At 37.5% G+C, this 20719-nt stretch overlaps 1 protein-coding gene across 5 annotated transcripts in view; it reads left to right on the plus strand.

Annotated features, from left to right (window-relative positions):
* Positions 1-5210: 5210 nt before the first annotated feature.
* Positions 5211-20719, plus strand: part of MAPK10 (mitogen-activated protein kinase 10) — a gene marked incomplete at both ends in the record, with an annotated part of 77211 nt that continues 61702 nt past the window's right edge. For 2 of the 5 annotated variants that reach the window (XM_080633983.1, XM_080633984.1), the window contains 2 exons: positions 5211-5276; positions 18131-18300. In XM_080633983.1, coding sequence (XP_080490109.1) covers positions 5211-5276; positions 18131-18300 — 236 coding nt within the window. Of the gene's footprint in view, positions 5281-18074; positions 18301-20719 lie in introns of those variants that run through there. The other 3 variants (XM_080633982.1, XM_080633986.1, XM_080633985.1) reach the window with 3 other exon arrangements.

Raw genomic sequence — 20719 nt, forward strand, 5'->3', positions numbered from 1 at the left:
TGGAAAGATCCAGTATAATGACAATATACTGTAACTTCTGTATGGTTCTCCTTGTTTATAAAGAGCAGGACAGCCAAATATCAATAATGGGACAAAAATTACAGGAGTTTAAGACTACTCAAAGCTTCAGAGAACTGATAACCTAATGTGATGAGAATATATTTTTTCAGATGGAGGGAGGAATTCAAGTACTGGAAATGCATAAAATGATTCAAACACTTTCTGAAAGCAGGAAGCATTAATAAGTCATAAATGTTAATCTTTGAACATTAGTGTTTTTCAAGAAGGTTTTTAAGTGACAGCTGAATTGATAAGTCACCCCCTCTCACTGAAGTGGGACAAGATACATTTTTTAAAACTTTAAATGATTGTCTTATTTAATTTTTTTTTCATGCTGTGAATCCTTCTGTTCATGAATGAAATAGAATAATGCAGCAATAAATAGTTTAATTAGCCATCTGTAGCACAAATGTAGAACTATCTGCCTATCTATCCTGCGAAGATAGGAAACACATTCACTATACCCCTTGTGCACATGTGATGTATTCAGATGGTAATAATCAAATAAGAAGAAATGTTGGATTTGGCTCTTAATACAAATATGTATAGTTTCCTCTTATTACTGAGATTATCACAGTTGGTGGGCCTGGGAATAGATAATAGCATATTACTGGAGGATGTCCTGCGAATCTGTTAAAACCTTCCAGTGTGCAGTCACACCTTGCCAGTTCAGTGATGTTTTAGATACAAGTAGCTCTGCCTATAATCCTTTCAGCTGCTGTTTGATTTCTGTTTAAATTGGAACTCATGCTTTTTATTATTTTTTTTTCACAAGGTTGTTTTTCACATTAGGATTTGAAGGATTTGTTTGCAATTCATTTTGCTATAGGAGATGTAAACAACCGTCAGAGCTGCAGGAGTGTGGGAGGAGAACAGCACTGCGGCTAGTTTGGGGCTTGATTCATTTCAACAGCAGCAAAACCAGTTTAAATACATGTCTAACAGCTACTGCAGCTTTTCTCATCAAGAACTTTGCTTCAACCCTGAATCAGTGTATTTGACACAGATAATTTTGCTGTGGGGTGAGGTAAAGAGTCCTGCCTGTCTAGGCTATGATGAAGAAAGTAGTACCGCAGCAGGGCAGCTGGCTCCTTTGCATCTCTTAATTCAGAGTTATATGGAATTTTCCTAAGGCTCCATTTTTGTCTTCAAAATTGTCACAAAAAAAGCTTTACATATGCTTTGACAGGCTGAGGCAATATCTACTGGGCATGAAGGATTTGCTTGTTGATTAGGAGATATGGGGATGAGAAACCATCATGGAAATATTTTCTGAAAGGAAGTGACTGTGATGCTTTCTCAAGACAAAAGAGCTTGTTAAGTGTCAGCCAGAGAAGCAGCTCAGAGGCAACATGGTGGGTGCAAGTGCTGAGACTCTCCTCAGACAAGTACTGCAACAGTTCAGGTCCCTTAGGCTCAGCGTTTGCATCTATGAGCCTAACGCAAGCACAGGCTTTCCACTCATGAACCAGAAGCCAATGATGTGAGCAGTAGTGCAGTTTGGGAAGGAAAACAAGGCTCCCTAGGCTAAAAGACTGGCTGCCAAATTGCTCGGTCATTCACTGGCTGTAGATTTGAGGGTGAGGAAAGAATTGAAGGACAAGCAGAAGTTTTACTGCAGGAGGCTGTATTTGAGAACTAGTTACTACTGGTTTTCCAGTCTGTTTTGTCTACTGTCATTGCATGGTTTCCTCTCTGCTCTCAGTAATTATACTCATAGCATTGACTGAATCCTTTCAGACTTCAAAAAGCTGTTTGACTAATAATGAGATAATCCCGCTGATCCCTAGAGAGAAAGATAAACATTATTAAAAATAATCAGTCCTTCCCCAGAAAAGGCAGATTTCATAGCAGCACTGAGGGGAAGGGGAAGTTCATGCTTGAAATTGAGTCATGTCATTAGCCCATATTCTCTTTGGAAGAGTAGCTCTTGATAAGGAGGAGGAATGGAGTGAAGAAGAGGATGGCAAAGCAGCAGGCCAGGTAGAGGCCAAGCCCCTTGTTATCTTCATAGTCCCAGGCAGCAGTTCATTTGGAGCTATTCCACTGGGAGCTCAGAAGATTTTCAGGATTTTCTTATTCTTGCCTTCATGTCTACTTTCTTCTACTTCATTGCCTCCTAGTATCTTGCCTGAAAGGAGATCATATATTTGCTGCTGAGACTTGTATATTTTTACAGGTTCTGGCATACAGATGCCTTGATTGTGATGAAAATTTGAGATCCAGTAGTGGTGTTGGTGTTTCATTGACAGGGTTTTTCTCTGTGACGCTACTGCAACTTCTGGCTCCACAGCTGGATGCCAGCCTGGGTTATTACGAGGTATTTTGTTGTTCCATTCCTCCAGTTCTTCCCACCCTGAGTGATTTTGCTCAAGGTTGAAAAGATAAAGCATCTGAAGTAAAGAAATATTAGATACTTATGCTCTCACCTAAAGCTCAGTTCCCTGGTGAATGAGGCTGTTTGTCACTAGTTTCTTGTTTTATAACTGCTTTATGTTTTGACACTATTATCTCATCATCAAACCAGTTCTTTATGCTCTTTACACCGACACTGCCAAAGTCTCTGATGGCATGGTGTCAACTAGCACCAGAGGAGATATGATCAAGGGTATTTACACAGTTGAATGTGAATGTGTTTTCTGTGTGAAGAAATCAAAATTACATACATGTATATGTACTTACAGGGCACTGAAGGGAATCTCATCTGATTTCATTATATGAAGATGCACACTGTGTAAAACACGAAACCAGTTTTCCCTGGATATACACATTCTGGCTATACACAGACCTCTGTGCTACAGAAAGTTATTCTAATTCCTGCTGTACAATTGGAGTATCTCAGCTCTCTAGCTATTCATTTGATATATCGTATGCACAGAAGAATGTGAGTATTGATCTGGGCTATTAAAACATATCATACTTCTATTATTTTATAAGCAGTAACTGCATACAAGGACAACATAATAAAGCGAAAAATGTATTCTAGTTCATAAAATTCACCAGTCTACTTCTCTGTCCCAGGGTGACTATTAACAGTTACAGTCACTCCTGTGGAAAGCTGAGGCATCGGGTATGACTAGAAATGCATATGCAATACTAAGCGTCTTCTCAAGAGATCCTCACAGCGAATTCAGTGAAGAATCAAATTTCCCCAGTTCCCTTCCCTTCCTTTCTTCACCTTCCTCTATTAGACTCTGTCTTGAACGTGGTATGTTATAACTAACAACATTCCAGTTATTATTATAGTAATATAATGCATCCAACCAATAGGATTTCGTAGTATATGTAGTGGCAGTGTGAGAGTATAATTATCTGCTGGCTTTCCAGAAAACAATATGACTAATGTTAAAAGCTTTTCTTATATCTTTCTTTCTCCCTCTCCTTTTAATATAAACCCTCTATGGAATGTGAGGCTCTGGTAATGACTCACTGGGCAATGAGGCAGCAATCTCAGACACTGTAACATGATGCAAAACAAGGTCATACACTTGCTTTCATAACAGGATTATTCATTCATTCATTAAAAATTAAACATGTGGGAACACATGATGCAAGTATTCATGAATACTTCCTTAGAGTTTCTTAAGTCACAATGAGTTTGTGTGAGATGAAGTTACTCCAAATTAAGTCTTCTCTTCCCTATATTTACATCTGAAGTTAGTCAATTGTTCCTACTGAAGCAAAGTGCTGTAATGACACACATGGTGTTTCAGGATCATGGCCGTATCTCAGTGGAGTGATGGTTGCATTTCTTTGTTCTATGAGTCCTTACAATGAGCTTATATTTAAAATAAAAACATGTATGTTCTAAAATTTGTCTATATTATTTGTCTCTTTTTACATAAAAGTTGCTGGTTTTTTAATTGTGCTGTTAAAACTTTGAATGTTTTTTTGTTTGTTTGTTTGTTTCTCCTAGGGTTTTTTTTTTAGTTCTGCAGAAAAATCAGTGTGCTCCAAAGTCTTATTTCAGCCTGAGGGCATTACTATGGGGTATTTTTGTGGATGTCCCATGCTAGACTGCAGTTAGGAAAGGATTGGTTAGAGCTGAATATGGTGCTATGGAATTAATTTAAAACAGCTGTAATAGGGTACACACAGAGGCCTGTCTAGTCTAGCGTATGGCTAGACTGGACAGGATCTTAAAAATAGGCTGAGCATACAGCAGCAGACTGTGACTCAGACTTGTTTTGAGTCAGAGGCGGTATTTTTGAGGTTAATAGCCTTCAGCAGGTTCCTTATTATGTGAATTTGCTCAATCATACTAGGACTTACTTTGACCTCTGACATCCACAGGAATGCGAGACAGGGAGTTTTACAGTGTGGTGAAACCGCATATGAAGAATTCTCTCCTACTGCTGATTCTGAATCTGTTGTTTGAGAACTTAGTTTGTTGCCACAAACTTCTTTTAATTAAAATAAATAAATTGAACAAACAACCAACCCAAACCAAACAAACCACAAAAACAAAAAAGCCCCACAACATCAGGGGACAGTGTTTTCCTTTTTACTTTTCAGTATGCCGCTCATTTTATGGATCTCCAGCATATCTCCACTCAAACAGCTCTTTTCCAGGCTAAGAACAAAATTCTGCCTGTGCAGCTGTTTCATGTAATGAATCTGAATATGCTTTGGACATTTCTTACTACCCTTTTCTGTAACTTCTTGTAAGATGTTATGATGAGAACCAGAACTACATGTAATATTCATAAAGTAGTTGTGCCATGAATTTATGCATGATGTAATTAGTCTTTCAATTCCTATAACTTTCCTAATAACTGCCAACTTAGGACTTATTTCTTTCCTTCTCCATAATAATAACTGTCTCCCTTTCCCATATTGTTTAGAACATTATTGACCTGAATTTTATTCTTGTTGATGTAGAAATACAAGTGATATAACAAACTTAGAGGTAATGGCATCAGTTACTGTAAAATTTTGCAGATTTAGCAGGTCATAGTTGAAGCCAAAACCTTAACGACCACCAGATAGAATTTAGAGCCTATTTACAGGTCAGTGTTGTAGCTGTTTTCTGTTGTTCACAAGCTGGGTAGCAACTCAGGTTAGTTTTATAATCCAAATGTGGATACAGCTGCACTGTACTTGCACATCAGCAGACATACATGTCTACTTTTCTTTAACTGCAGGTATTTATGAGCCGCCATTTCTTGTATTATTGTGGTGAACCTACTCTGGATGTGAAGATTGCCTTTTGTCAGGTGTGTGTTCCTTACAGGTAAACCAAGGTACAGTATATACTTGTATTTCATTTTTGCAGTTCATGCATAACAAAAGAAAAAATAGAAGTGAATTTCAGAAGCTTATTCCAAGTAACTGGGTATAAGAATAAGAGTAAATATAAAAAACAGAAGAATGCATCACAAAAATAACTTTTCTATTTCTTTTGATGTTTATTTCGTAGTTTTCTCTTAATGATTTTTGATTTTGTTTTGCTAAAATGTCAGTTAATGTTCAGAGATCTTTTTTCAGGTAAAAGTAATAGCAGAGTTTGCAAACACAAAAAGTTGGCAGTGCTTCCAGTAAACTTAATGATGTGTCAGACAATAACCATACGTGGACAGACGCTTTCTCAGAAAGATGCAAATTAGAGCTATTTTATCTTAGCCTCTGTTTTTGTGAGACAGAGCCTGTTACTACAGTTTTCTGCCCCTTAATCTACATTTACTAGAAGTGAAGGGAGGGTTAATAGGAACTGTGGGGGTTGTCTTTTTTCCAGTTGAACACCATGTGCTATGCAGGTGGAGTCATGAGGCTGCATTATAGCAAATTAAAGTATATTGATTTGTCCATTTTTTTGTTCTCTTGGTTAGATTTTGTTAACATATATGAATCACAAATCTGTATGCATCTTTTCCAGCATGAACAAAAGATGAGGATTTTTGCTCATTTATGAACATTGGTTTATGTTTCATAGAATCATAGAATAGTTAGGGTTAGAAAGGAACTTAAGATCATCTAGTTCCAACTCCCCTGCCATGGGCAGGGACACCCCACAGTAAACCATGTCACCCAAGGCCTCATCCAACCTCGCCTTGAACGCCGCCAAGGATGGAGCATTCACAACCTCCCTGAGCAACCCATTCCAGTGCCTCACCCCCCTAACAGTAAAGAATTTCTTCCTTATATCCAATCAAAACTTCTCCTGTTTAAGTTTGAACCCGTTACCCCTTGTCCTGTCACTACAGTCCCTAAGGAAGAGTCCATACCCAGCATCCTTGTAGGCCCCCTTCAGATACTGGAGGGCTGCTATGAGGTCTCCACGCAGCCTTCTCTTCTCCAGGCTGAACAGCCTCAACTTTCTCAGCCTGTCTTCATACAGGAGGTGCTCCAGTCCCCTGATCATCCTCGTGGCCCTCCTCTGGACTTGTTCCAACAGTTCTGTGTCCTTTTGATGCTGAGGACACCAGAACTGCACACAATACTCCAAGTGAGGTCTCACAAGAGCAGAGTAGAGGGGCAGGATCACCTCCTTCGACCTGCTGGTCTCGCTCCTCTTGATGCAGCCCAGGATACGGTTGGCTTTCTGGGCTGCGAGCGCACATTGAAGCCGACTCATGTTCATTTTCTCATCAACCAACACCCCCAAGTCCCTCTCCACAGGGCTGCTCTGAATCTCTTCTCTGCCCAACCTGTAGCTGTGCCTGGGATTGCTCCAACTCAGGTGTAGGACCTTGCACTTGGCATGGTTAAACTTCATCAGGTTGGCATCAGCCCACCTCACAAGCATGTCGAGGTCCCTCTGGATGGCATCCCTTCCCTCCGGCGTATCAACCGAACCACACAGCTTGGTGTCATCATCAAACTTGCTGAGGGCGCACTCAATCCCACTGTCCATGTCACCAACAAAGATGTTGAACAAGACCAGTCCCAACAGCAATCCCTGAGGGACACCACTCGTTACCACTCGTTACCAGTCTCCAGCCAGACATTGAGCCATTGACCACAACTCTTTGCATGCAGCCATCCAGCCAGTTCTTTATCCACCGAGTGGTCCACCCATCAAATTGATGTCTCTCCAATTTAGAGACAAGGATGTCATGTGAGACAGTGTCAAACGCTTTGCACAAGTCCAAGTAGATGATGTCAACTGCTCTGCCCCTGTCCATCAGTTTTGTAGCCCCATCATAGAAGGCCACCAAATTGGTCAGGCAGGATTTCCCCTTAGTGAAGCCATGCTGGCTGTCACCAACAACCTCCTTGTTTTTCATGTGCCTTAGCATGTCTTCCAGGAGAATGTGCTCCAAGATTTTGGCAGGCACAGAGGTGAGACTGACTGGTCTGTAACTCCCCGGGTCATCCATTTTCCCCTTCTTGAAAATGGGGGTTATATTTCCCTTTTTCCAGTTGTTGGAAACTTCACCTGACTGCCATGATTTTTCAAATATGACGGACAGTGGCTTAGCAACTTCATTCACCAGCTCCTTCAGGACCCACGGATGGATTTCATCAGGTCCCATGGACTTGTGTACGTTTAGGTTTTTAAGATGGTCTCGAACCAGATCCTCTCCTACAGTGGGCCTAGGGTCTTCATTCTTACAGCCCCTGTGTTCACCTTCCAAGACTTGGGTGGTGAGGTCAGAGACTTTGCCAGTGAAGACCGAGGCAAAGAAGTCATTAAGAACCTCAGCCTTCTCCAAATCCAGGGCAGCCAGTTCTCCCGATATCTTCCGAAGGGGGCCTACGTTGTCCCTAGTCTGTCTTTTACTCGCTACGTACCTATAGAATCCCTTCCTATTATCCTTAACATCCCTAGCCAAGTTCAATTCTAACTGGGTCTTAGCCTTCCCTTCTGTCTCTTCATAATAATTGTTGTGAGATGGGAGACCAATAATCTAACTAGCTGGAGGGACATTAGGGACATTCTTTATTTTTGAAGAATAAGAACAATGCTGCATTCTTAGAAATGGAATTATGGTAAACACTTGTTTTTTCCCTTTATACTACTTATGGGATCCAAGTAAGTGAATGTACAAATCTAAAAAAGAAAGAGCTATTACTTGTATGTAAGCATTTAACACAAAACAGTGACAGCTTCTGGGAGGTTTGTTTTGTGGGGTTTTTTTGCAAAAATTGCACAAAAAGGGTTTTTCCTCTGATTGTATCAAAAAGATGTTGCATTCATTGTGCAAAATAGCTTTTTGCATAGCCCTGCCTGGGAATTTTCTTCTCCCTTTTATTCAGACCAAAGCAGAGCTGTACAGAAACATTTTTATTTTACACATGCAGAGGAAAAGTATTCTCAATCACTTCATTTCATGTTTAGTGCCTCTTTAGTCTTGGCATCAATCACTGCATGACCATGTATAGCCAATGCTTTCTGTCACTGCACTCCAGATTCTTCTTTTATTGGAAACATGCCACAGTAATTATTCCTTTGCTGTTACCCTAACTTAATAAAAGGTCTTCAGAGGCACATATAGAACCAGACATATTTGCAAGGCTTTTATTAAAGTATATATGGTGAACTTGAAAGTATTTTGGAAGATTTTTAATGCTGAATAAAAATGATTCATATTCAACTCCTACAGCAGGTACCCAAAGAGGGGTCATCCTATAAACACATATGGGAAATACTATCTTGACATTGCAGGAAGCAGGATTTTATCCTTCAAGCACTTATCACACAAACATCTTTTCAAGGTCTTCAAATCTTCAGATTTATTTTCCTGAGGGTAAAAGCTGGTTCAGGCTTCATATGAATTTATTCTCTCCACAAAGATAGGCCCTGATCCAAATAACAGTTAAGCACATAGCTAACATTAAGTACAAGAACAATCTGTAAATTTGTGTTTTGCTGGACTAAGACCTTTGCTGTCATGGATGCTGTTCATTTGTGTTGCATAGCGCAAGTTGTGGGTTATACCTCCACGCTGGTAATACTTGATCCAAACATCCAGGTCTGTATTTAGAGACTATTCAACTATTTAGAAACTATTTAGTCTCCAGCTAGTAATATTGTTTATTCCATGCGTATTCAGAATGTCACAAATGCCTGTGATTTACTAGCAATTCTGCTCCAAGTGTAAAGTTCATTTATATCTTTATATATTTTATCTTTGGGAAATTTTTATCTGCTGAATCAGCGAATCTAAGATTTTCAGGAACTACTGTTCACAAAAAATGAAGATGCAGCAAGAGGTAGATACTGCCATTTCAATCTTGAGGTCTCTGTAACCAACAAGGATCCCAGCAGTATCTGGGCAAGAGACCACAAGGATGTAGTTTCCAGTGAACATAATTCAACTCAGTAACACTTTCACATGGTTCACCAAATGCAAAAGATTATTTCTACTATATAAATATGCAAGAGATTATCAGAAAAAGTCAGTGTGGTGTAGTTGACTGCCTTGTTGACCTGTTAAGATGACAGCTTCTAGTGATGGTGTACTAGAATAAACAATCCAAAGAATTATTGCAGTTTTGAGACTCATGACTACCACATTGAAGTCTTGCTCCTATTTGGAATTTGTGCATACTGTAGAATTTCTACAAAATATGGAGTTGGGCTTAAGTGTCTTTTATAGAGGTATAATATTGAAAAATACTCCAGTGATTGTTAGTACTGTGTTAGTGCATATTTTACTCGTAATAAATATTCTGTGGTGATTTCTCTCTCATAGCCTAGAACGCATAGCTTTATCTGCTACGAAATAAAGTAACATATACCTCATTATAGGCTGTTTCTCTTGCCATAGAGCTTATGTCATTGAGTGTACTAGTTTCAATAGATGAAATGCTAGTTCAGCAGGAATAGAATCTTAAGAATTTCCAACTTAAGAAAAAAGAAAAGTCTTTCCTGAGAAATACTTAGTAGCGTAAGTGGGGTAAATGTGCCTTCCCTCTGTTGCATCCCACCTATGAGAAGACAAGAGTAAATAAGATTCACAGATTCCCTTGGTGTGGATTAAGGTGAGGTAACACTTGAAGTCTGTATGTAAACACCATCTTTAATGGAACAAATTAAAGTTTCAGTGCTGAATGATAGCTAACTATGTCTAAAGAATACTGACTACTTCATCCATGTTTCCTTCATTTAGTATTTCAATAATTTTTAAAAATTGTCCTCAAGATGTGTAAAATCTGGTCAGAATTTTCGAGTTTTCTAAACTACAGCTGTGTAGGACACCTTTATTTAGAATGCAATTCTATGTTTTTTCTTTTTTTACTTGGAGCAGTAATCCTGAAATATTCTTGTCTTTGCGAAAAAAAAAAAAAAAAAAAATCTTTATTATTAAAATTTGTATGCCATAGTATTTCCATAGTACTGTAAAAATTAATTTTTTAACAGAAAAGCAGGACATGGGATTACTGAGATGAAACACAAGAGACCTGGCCATACATGTTAAGAAAACACTTAATGTGAATCACGAATGTAAATTCACATGGTAATTCTTCGATATGGTGTCATCACTAGTCTTTATTGCCCAATTTAAGCAATTTCATGTCCCATATAGAGTATATCAGCATTTTTGCATACTGACATAGGTATTGGCACTGTACTGATGCCACCCAAAGAAAACCTTAGAATGAAATTTTAGTTTGCATGGCGACGGTACTTTTATAAAGTTCTACTCAATTTATGCTTTAAAAGAAAAGAAAAAAAAAAAAAGAACAAAACCAACAAATCTCTGAACAATAATACTTTTAAAACTTTAATTTCTCTCTAGGCGTCCTTTTTCCCTTGTATTCTGCTAACTTGCTTCATTTCCACAGTCATGTTTACATGTCTTGAACAAAATGTGTATAGACTTCCGAGATGCAAAATTGCATCGATGATAATTTAAAAATTATATTATTTTAGAAAATTTTTAATTTGCAAGCAGAAAAGACTCGCTTTATTAATTGCATTGCTCTCTATTGATTGCTTGATTCATCTGATCTGTTTTTTTAAATTTTATGTTACTTTTGATAAACCACTTTAATTACAACTAATGCCATCAAGGAGCAGTGACCTGTATCTTGGATTTCTAGGACTGCAATGATGCTTGATAGTATCAAGACCTGTCTATTTCTAACAAAAGTTGTAATTAAATTATGCAGCTCGTTATGGTCTTTCCTTATAAAAGTGAGAATATTTTCATAAGCTATTGTCTTCACAGTGAATACTCTAATTATATAATTATATTGATAAATCTATTTATTTGAGTACTTCCTCTGCACTGTTGTTATGTGCTGCTTCTTTACCCTTTTTTTTAAAGGAAGTAGTGATGTGCATTGGGGCATAAAGTTTTGTATTCTTGCTGCCCTGCTTCCATACTAGAAGAACGCTTCTCAAAACAACACTCAGTATTTCAGTGTAACTCCAGTTTCCTGAGAAGTGTAAGGCATTTAAAAAATACTTTATTATCAATATATGCGTTACATAAAGAGGAGTTAATCCTATATGGGTCTCCTATGCTCTAAACACATTGTGTTTTTATGTTCCCTTCACCATTGTTGATAAATTGAGAGTACTTTTCATTTCTTAGTGTTGCGATGTTTTGTCCAACTTTCAGTGATCCCATTTCTTTTTCTTAATCTTAATTGTATCTTGCTTCTTTCCAAGTTACTGTCTTTTTTTCAAATCTAGTGCCTCAGAACAAACTGATTAATACAAACTGCAGTGTTTCTTCTCATTTCTCCTGCAGTTGGCTGCTCAAATCTCTTTCCTCTGTTTTGGACACAATTCCACAATGTGTCAAGCTTCCTGTTTCTGGAGCTGCGCCTGAATGAGATATTTCCAAACATCCTTACAGTAGCTTTCTTGCCTACTCTTACATCGTTCTTTCATGTATTTTTGGCTAAATTTCCATTTAGACCAGTGACTAAGTTTCTGACCACAAAGAAACCTCATTCTCAAGGAATTCTCAGTGTTTCTTGATCACTCTTCTCTTCGCTGCCTTCTTTGGTATGATGACCAGAGTTGGATGTTACCTGTGTGTCAGTGTTGAATTCTTCAGGCATCAGGGGAATAAGGAATCATTTTTAACCTGTTATGCAGATACTCATATATTGTTCATCTTTTAGAAGTCTGGCCTAGAATGAAGCAGACACCTTTGGATCACTGACTTCTGAGAACACATGATAGCACAGTTACAAATGAACTACAAAAATTTTGTGCCTGTAAGAAAAGCAAGTAAATGTAGTTAAAGCTCAGTCAATGCGTGGACAAGTTAAAAATATTTAAGTAGTGTTTAGCATTGAGTTTTGAGTAGATACTAAAGAAAAGGAAACAGAAGGCAGTCCTGCTGTTTCTTGTGTAATCAGAACTAGGTGAGGGCCAACTCTGAAGATGCTGAGGTTTTGGTATCTGAGCTAGAAGAGGTAAAACAAGGACAGTGTGTTTAAAAAAACAAACAACAACAGCAAAACACCAACAGCCCCCAACCAACCAATGCTTAAAAATATTGTACTCCATCTAATGAAGTGGTTTAATATGATGTTTTAAAATACAGTGAGTGAAACAAATATAGTAAAAAGATCAATGATTAAACAACCAAGGTTGTGTTGTTTGCAAGGATCAGTTGCCTACTTGAAAGGCTGACTTCATAAAGGAGGGTGATTGTGTCTGGGGGCTAGGAGAAGAATGCTGGAGAGGGATTAAAAGAAGGAGAATTAACCCATTAAAACACACTCAAAATACACTGAAATCAGGAAGACAGGGTGACAGGTGATGTGGCTGATAATATATAACTCTCTAATGCTACACCCAAACACACACACAAGATGAAAAACCTGTTTCTTGTAGGAAATTTGATCACTATCTTTGGACTTTTGAGTTCAGGGAGAGCAGGAGTAAGTCAGAAGTCTGGCTTTATGATAAGAAAAATAGATAATATCTTTGTGATAAATGTGGCATACACAGAATACATCATGAAAAATAATATAGTAGGCCTTTCAGTGTGAGGATACTTTGTGTTTCTCAAGTGGCTGCTTCTATGGACATCCAAATTTACACAGCAAAACCTGCGACCATTAAATCCAAAGGTTCAGTAAACGTCCGTTCATCCCCGGATTTTGGCATTTGAATCTTCTGAGAAAATTACAGCTGTACAAGTAGGAGGATCCAAATTAAATTAATAGCATTGTTGACTTAGCCGATGCACACAGGCAAGCAGAGCTTGCCTTTATATGCACTTTTGAAGCTAGCAGGAAGACTCAGGATTTTACTATTTCAATTTGTATGATCTCAGCATCTGACTTTTAAGGTCAAACTGTAGCTTTAAGATATGATCTTTTCAGATCCTGAGGGAATTGAAGGCATCCACCTCCGACACATACTGTTCTCCACACCAGTCTCTTTGTCTGAGATGGGTTGAGACTTGGGGCCCCTGGGGAGCCATTGTGATTGCTAGCTCAGAAAATCCACTCTTTTGCATCCTGCTCATCTTTGGGTGCTGTGCCAACTGCTAATTAGGAGTCAGCCTTTCAGTCTTCCATCTAATTGTTTTCTTCTCCTGCATTCACACATGTGAAGTCATATAGCTGTTTTCAGTGGCCTTGAAAGTGAGGCCCTTACTGATATGGTTAGTAGCAGACTTGCAGTCCTGGGGTAAAGGTTGGAATTGCTTATCTTTTAAAGGTCTTCTCAAACTTTGTTGATTCTCTGATTCTATGAACCATAGCACTCTCAAAACTTGGTATGTTCCTGTAGGTATTTCTCTGGGCGGACAGGGATGGATACTAATACTGAGGTAAAGTTTCCCCTCAGCTGATGGCTGCTACATAAACTCTGTGACAGCACTCATTGTCTTGGAAATGCAAAGGAAAGCGATTTAGCTGTAGCTCCCATTAGCATGGTTAGTATTTATAAAAGCTAGGATGCATGAGATACTTGAGCTGGAAGAAATCATATTTTAGGCTCATCAATAATAGGAATGGTGTTGAGTTGCAGAGGTCTATCAGTGAAACATGATAAATATATGTCTATGGGGTAGAAATGGACAAATAAAATATCAGGAAATGATTCACCTCATAATACAGAAAATAATATAGTTTTGTTTCTGTGGTGTTTTTTAACCCTCTTTTGTTCTCTATGCTGTGAAACAAAAAAAGGAAAAGAATACAAATTATAGTTGTGTGTGAGGCAATAAGTTATTTGGGTTTCACCAAATTTTTAAGTAATTGTTCTTTGAAAGCAAAATCTATGTAATCTAAGCATTTAGCAATGGTGAGAGTATTTTTTTCCTTCATCTCAAACACTTGAGTCTTGACAGTCCATTTTCTTTCCTCCTCCCCAACTGCAGGGACATTAAGCAAACATCATGGCAGATAAGACTATGTATTTAAGTGAGCTATGTTTTCAAGTCTGAAAAACTTACTTCTCTTACTCTTAAATTTTTCAGTATGGCAGAAAAAGAATGGCATTAGGTGTGTGTTAAAAGTTTTCAGTTAGATACTGAAAACAGAAAAAATAATGTGTGCATTCTTCTGCGTGTGAAACAAAAGTTAAGTTCTGTTCAGTGTTGAAGCAATATAATTACATTGTCTAAATATTTAAGGAAACAAGGAAAAAATGGCTCTCCAATGCATACTTTGTCTCTGAGGAATAATCCTTCACGTTACACTGAAGTCTGAGAAACTAGATGTGTTTTGTTCAAAGTGAAAAGGATGAAAAAAATCGGTTTTTTACACCTGAAATGTTTACAATTACTTTGGGGCTCCAGAATTGTAGCTTCACCAAATTCATTTAAAGTTCACCTGAAAATGTATTAATTCACTGAAGTTCACTTTTCTATGAGACCTATGCATCTTTACTATGATATCCTAAGAAGTATACCTGATCATTATATATATACAGAATATATATATATACACACACATACTCTCCCTTTCCCCAGCTAATTATTAATGAAGTGGTAATTCCTAGTTTCTCAAGCTGTCAGTATCAATCAAATTTGAAAGAAGTTTTTGGTTTAGGTGTGTATACAGAAGGGTGTATTCTGAAAATTCCTAGCCCTCTGTGCCTTTCTGCTGTCAGAATCAAAAGTATTAACTTAAGCTGACAGTACAGTATTTGTGAGCATTATACAGTAAAACCTGAATCTGAAGTATCTTATATGGTGTAGATGGGGGTGGGGAAAGAAGATATTAACTATTATACCAACACCAAGGCTTCTGGAAGGGGTTTGACTGAACCCTGAGAATGTAACAGACCAAAATGTGGTACATAGGTTTCTTTTAAGATCAGCAATATGGATTGAGAAGACTTTGAGAAGAACCTTTTAATCGGGGTTTGAAAGTAAAACTAACATCAATGTGCTTTATTAAGAGTATGAACTTCCTTGCTAATGGGAAAAACTCTTTTACCTTAATTTTAGAGTGAAACAGAACTGTCATTTTCTTGTTCCCATTTAAGTGGCTGTTCTATAACAACTTGGAGATGACAGTTCATTATCTGGTTTTGTGTCGTCTTTGAGGACCTGATCAAATGTGATTAATCTAATAACACTTTTAGTTTATTGATTTAGGGATTTTATTTAAGTTAGTCATGACTAGGATAGTTATTCATCTCCTGGTTGTTATAAAAATAAGCAGTACTTTGGGCTTAAGCAGTAGGCTTACTGTGTTTTAATTTTGCTTACTTAGGCTTTGGTAAAAATCATCAAAATATAGAGAGTAGGGGTTTTTGTTAATTTTTAGCAGTGTGGGTTTAAAGGGAGGAGAAAAATTAGTAGATGACCTGGAGACTCTTTAGTCCACCCACAGAGCTGAAGTGTTTGTCACTCAAAGGAGGCATTCTACTTGGAGTCAACTTCAATCTAAATCAGCCTGTCTTGAACATTATGGGTAATTCTTGGTGTTGATATTTTCTATCAAACCTCCTTATGGCTTGCAGACTTTTAAGTAGACAGTCCTTGAGAAAAATATTAATCTAAAAATAATAATATTCCATGCAAATTAGAATAGCCTTTACCTTTCCTGCCCACAACAGTTAGGAGTGGATCGTCATAGGAATGGTCTGTGTTATGCAGAGGAGAGCTGCTCATCAGGACATGTGTGCTCTTCCAGGTATTTGATTGCTATTGAATATGTTATTTATCCATATAACAGAGTGGTGTTCTGAGCTGTTTCAATTGTTTTCTAAGACATTCCTTGATTTAAAATAACCACCTGCTGAGACTGCAGTAGTTCAGAAATCCCACTGTAGGCAGCACAGGACTCCTGAAGCTGGCAGTTCACAGGGTCAGCCTAATTTGAAGGCAAGTAATTTTGATGTGCACAGGATTCTGAATGCAGGCTGACAAAGTACCTTTTCCCATGTCACTCCATACCACATGAGGAACTGTTGGGTAGCTCGGGAGTGAGGATGCAAGCAAGTTATGGCAGGCCTGGCTCACCCAAGCCTTAATACGGTCATGCAGCTTGTCTAAAAAAGTAGCTGCATCTGTACTTCCAGAGGAGCTGGCTATGAGTCAGGCTCACTAAGGAATGTAATTTTTATGCTGACACTTTATATAACATTGGTTTCAGAGTAACGGGTGTTAATGCTGAATATTGTCTGCATTGTTCTGATAATGACATCAGAAAAAAACATGCTGCAAATGTGTTTGTCTAGCCAGAGGGAGCTGTAATTATTTCCTGTCTCTCAGGAGTGCATTATTAAAATAAAGCCTCTTAGTTCCAGGTCTGGTATGAATAGCTGAGGTAGCCAAATTTATGCATCTCTCTTCACATAATGGAAGGAGTTTTAAGACTAAGGCTTCACAGTACGAATCAGATGAAAAAAATTTAAACCTTTTTCAGATTCCTTTTGTTCTATATAAGCTTGAATTTAGCACTGTGTCAGCGTCCATAAATCTCTCACTTTCTACATGTGTATGTGAGGGGGAAAGCCTTCTCCTACATATGATTAACAAGTTGATTTCATGTTTCTAATCACTCATATGAAATGAGTCTCCAGGTTTGAATGAACTGCTGCATTTATTAAGGTGTGCCAAAGTCTCTAAATAGATGGTGAGGATTAACCAGTGCTGCCCAGTGATAACGAACAGAAAAAAGAATATTAATCATCCTAAAGCAAACCTGAGAATCCAAGTTCTCAGCAAGGTTAGTTATCTGCTTTTAATGACCGGCTTTGTGGAACACTGGGATGATGTCCTTTTAAATTGAAAAAATAATAGTCTACAAATCAACTTTACATTTTTCCTGCTCCATCAAAATTCAACTTAATAGTCTGTAGTCACATAACATGGGTGATTATTCAGATTTTTTTGGGAATGCAATTTATAATACAGCAAATAAGAAAATTTAGAATCTGTGTTTATGAGCACTGAAAATAAATGCACAGAGAGAGGCAGGTTTGGGTTTTGGTTCTCCTTATAGATGGCATTTGGGAAAATCTTAGCTTCCATAACTGAATTGTCAACTACTTGAGGACAGGTCTGTTGTGATATGTTGAACTTTTGAATCCTGTGCTCAGCATCATGTAGTATAGAATCCTAAATTACAAACACTAAATTCTGATTTCTGTCCCAAATTACTATATATTTTGCTCCATAGTCTTCAGGGAACTGAGCTCAATGGTAGTCATAAAACGATTGTAATGTAGCTGCCTGCACAGTAATTCTACAATCTGAGTGAGGTTACAGCTCAGGGGAAGTTTTAGAGTTCATGTGAACAGACTTATTTGTTCCATCTGACCAATGATGAAAAGCCTAATTCTTATGTCTCTTGTCCCTTCTACACTGATGTTAAGTCTTTTAATTTTAAAGTGAGATATTTATTGCAATACAAATGAGGGCAGAATCAGTAAGAATGCATAAGTCAACAGTCATAAAGCAGAGACCAGTAATTGAGAACAACTGTGTCACAAATACGAGAATTCACAGAGTATTCACTAGCTTTCTTTAATCAGTGACTTTATGGTTACTTTCTGGGTGAATGCAGGTTTGATACAAACTTTGAGAGCATTAGAGGATTCATGTAGATCTATGACAATGGGCCTAAAATGACAAGAATTTATGTTGGAAAATTAAGCTGACTGTGTTTTTATCAGTATTCTGATGTTTTACCAGCCTTGGTTTCTGCTTTTTCTCCACTCCCTTCCCCCTTCCCTTCTTCTGTACCACAGGGATTTGGGAAACAAGTGGATGTGTCATATATTGCCAAACATTACAACATGAGCAAAAGCAAAGTTGACAACCAGTTCTACAGTGTGGAAGTAGGTGACTCAACCTTCACAGTTCTCAAACGCTACCAGAACTTGAAACCTATTGGCTCTGGGGCTCAGGGAATAGTTTGGTAAGTATCAGCAGTTTCTCTTATGCTTTTAAAATAGGATTTGCCTTTTGCATTTCTTCACAGTTTGCTAGCCACAGACATTGTCTAAAATCTCAAAAATAAGTCAAGCACAGATATCCTGAGGCAGAAGGAGCCTAGCGATTTGCTAATAAATTCTCCTGCTGGTGAGAATGGTAGCACTAGGTTTATTTCTCCACATAGCAAAATACAATTAACAAGAAAGCAGGAGAAAGATCTTATCATAATTGACATCTGTGGCACTATTTCCAGAGGCAGCACAAATAATATCCCAAGTAATCCCTGTAATTTTAGTCTTTGTACAGTAGAAGTCACTGAGAGCAATATATAAACTTGTCACATCCCATAGCATTCTCAAGTATTCAAAATGGAAGCCTTTCAAACTGAGGTAACTGCTAATGTTTTCTTCATTTTTTAAAAGAGATGTTTCAGTAATGCAACAAAAGGCACAAAATCAGTAGCTCTTCTAAATAATATGACTGGTTTATGGAATTTGAAATTATTATGTTCAAAAGTTGTGATACCCTAGGTGCCTGTTTCCTCTGCATTTTTAGAGATATGTCTTAAATTTCAGTGGATTGTATTTAAAAGTCTCTGTGTTGGCATTTGTTACCTGTTTAATTACAAGGCATTAGAGTAACCAACATGATCAAAGTAACTTGATCAGAGAGGAAGTCTAATTCCACTTGTCATCTTTAGCACTGCTCTTTTCTGACTTTGGTATAGTATGTGTTACCTTACCGTTGTAGGTAGTGGTAAAGCAATAGATTTCTTTAATCTAGGAGCAAGTGGGCTTCCGTGGATCATTGGCATTGGCACTATAATTGACTATGTAACAACAATTAGCAACACATTCTCAGGTCTCAGTCTGTCACTTCTAGTGACACAAGTCCACACAAGTCCGAAAATTGATCTAAATGATCAAGTACTTTATTTCATCTCTTAAAGAGTTAAAGATTAGTTTAAAAGGGTAAAAGGTTAGTTTAAAGGTTTAAGGGTCAAAGGTTATTTTAAAGGTTTAAGAGTTAAAGGTTAGTTTAAAGTTTAAAGGTTAAGAAAGGTTAAAGGTTAGTTTAAAATCAACTTCGGGAAAGAAACATACACTGTGTTGAGTAGTATTAATATTCATTTGCACTATTGATCTACTTCCATATATAGTAACACGTTTTTTTCTTACTACTTACTATTCTCTATTCATTTTAGAGGAAAAACAGATTTTGCTGAACCTCTCTGCAGCTGAATTGCTGTAATGATCAATTATGACCAGCAAAAAAAACCCCAAAAACATAGAAGTTGAGCTAAATAGAATCAGTAAAACCCTGTGAATTTGTCTTTTGTACTAAGAGCTGGCAGGCAAAACTTAAGAAAATCAAATCAGAAAACAAGTAAGTTCAAGTGAAAGTTAACATAAATCTGAGCTGCATGGAGAGGCCATAAAAAGCCCTTTATGGTTTGATGATACACATATATATTGCATGATAAATGGGGTAGATAATGAGCATTTTTGCTTAGTATGTATTATATTGTAATCTACTTGTCATGAGGTGTAATTTACCAGAAATACATTAACAAACTATAAGCAAAGCATGAAGAATCAATGATGAAGTGAAAAAAAAAAAAAAAAATTGAGATAAATATATGTATTTTGCTAAAGGGAGACAATACATGATGAAAAAAATCTTCAGTTATGTAAGTTTCTATTTGGTAATAGTAACCATTAGGTAGTAATAAGTTTACTACATAAACTTGAATAGTGTAAATTTCTATAGGAGAAATTTACAATATTTAGAAACTATAGGTATTTTGATGGATATAGGGTTACATCTAGAAAAAACAGATTAAATGAAAAAATATTCTGAAAAACTGCCTATTTGTGGAATGCTGCTGGCTCTGTTGGTGGAAGTATTTTATCCGACTCACCTTGTTCTTTTGCAAAAGGTAGCCTTAAAAAGTGCCTCTATGAAAACAGTGGGAAAAACCTAGGTAATGGTTTCTTTTAGATCCAATGGCCCTGTCATACTTACTGAGTTGTTGATTGGGAAGCATAACAGATCTGGGATGCAATTCTGTCTCAGTAACAGAATTAGCAGAAGTGTAGGAGCTGAATGGGTGATTTCTGACTGTTTCCTCTACCAAATGCAGATACAGGTAGGATAGCCCAGAGAGGTTTAGGCTCCGACTTCTCATAGCATGCACTATTTCTGGATTTTCCTTCCAGATGATTGTAGGTAAAAGGACACTACCTGTTTTCTGGCTGGAGTGATGGGCTACCCAGCTGCTGGAGTCAGCCTTAGTGCATAGCAACATCTGGTTTTATGGATTAATAAAGGTAGAGTATTATTTGTAAATGCTAACTACCCTCTCGGGCCTGAGCTGCCACCAGCAGTTGCAGCCTGCTTCT

Source organism: Psittacula echo (genome assembly GCF_963264785.1).
Source record: "Psittacula echo genome assembly, chromosome: 1".
Lineage (NCBI taxonomy): Eukaryota > Metazoa > Chordata > Aves > Psittaciformes > Psittacidae > Psittacula > Psittacula echo.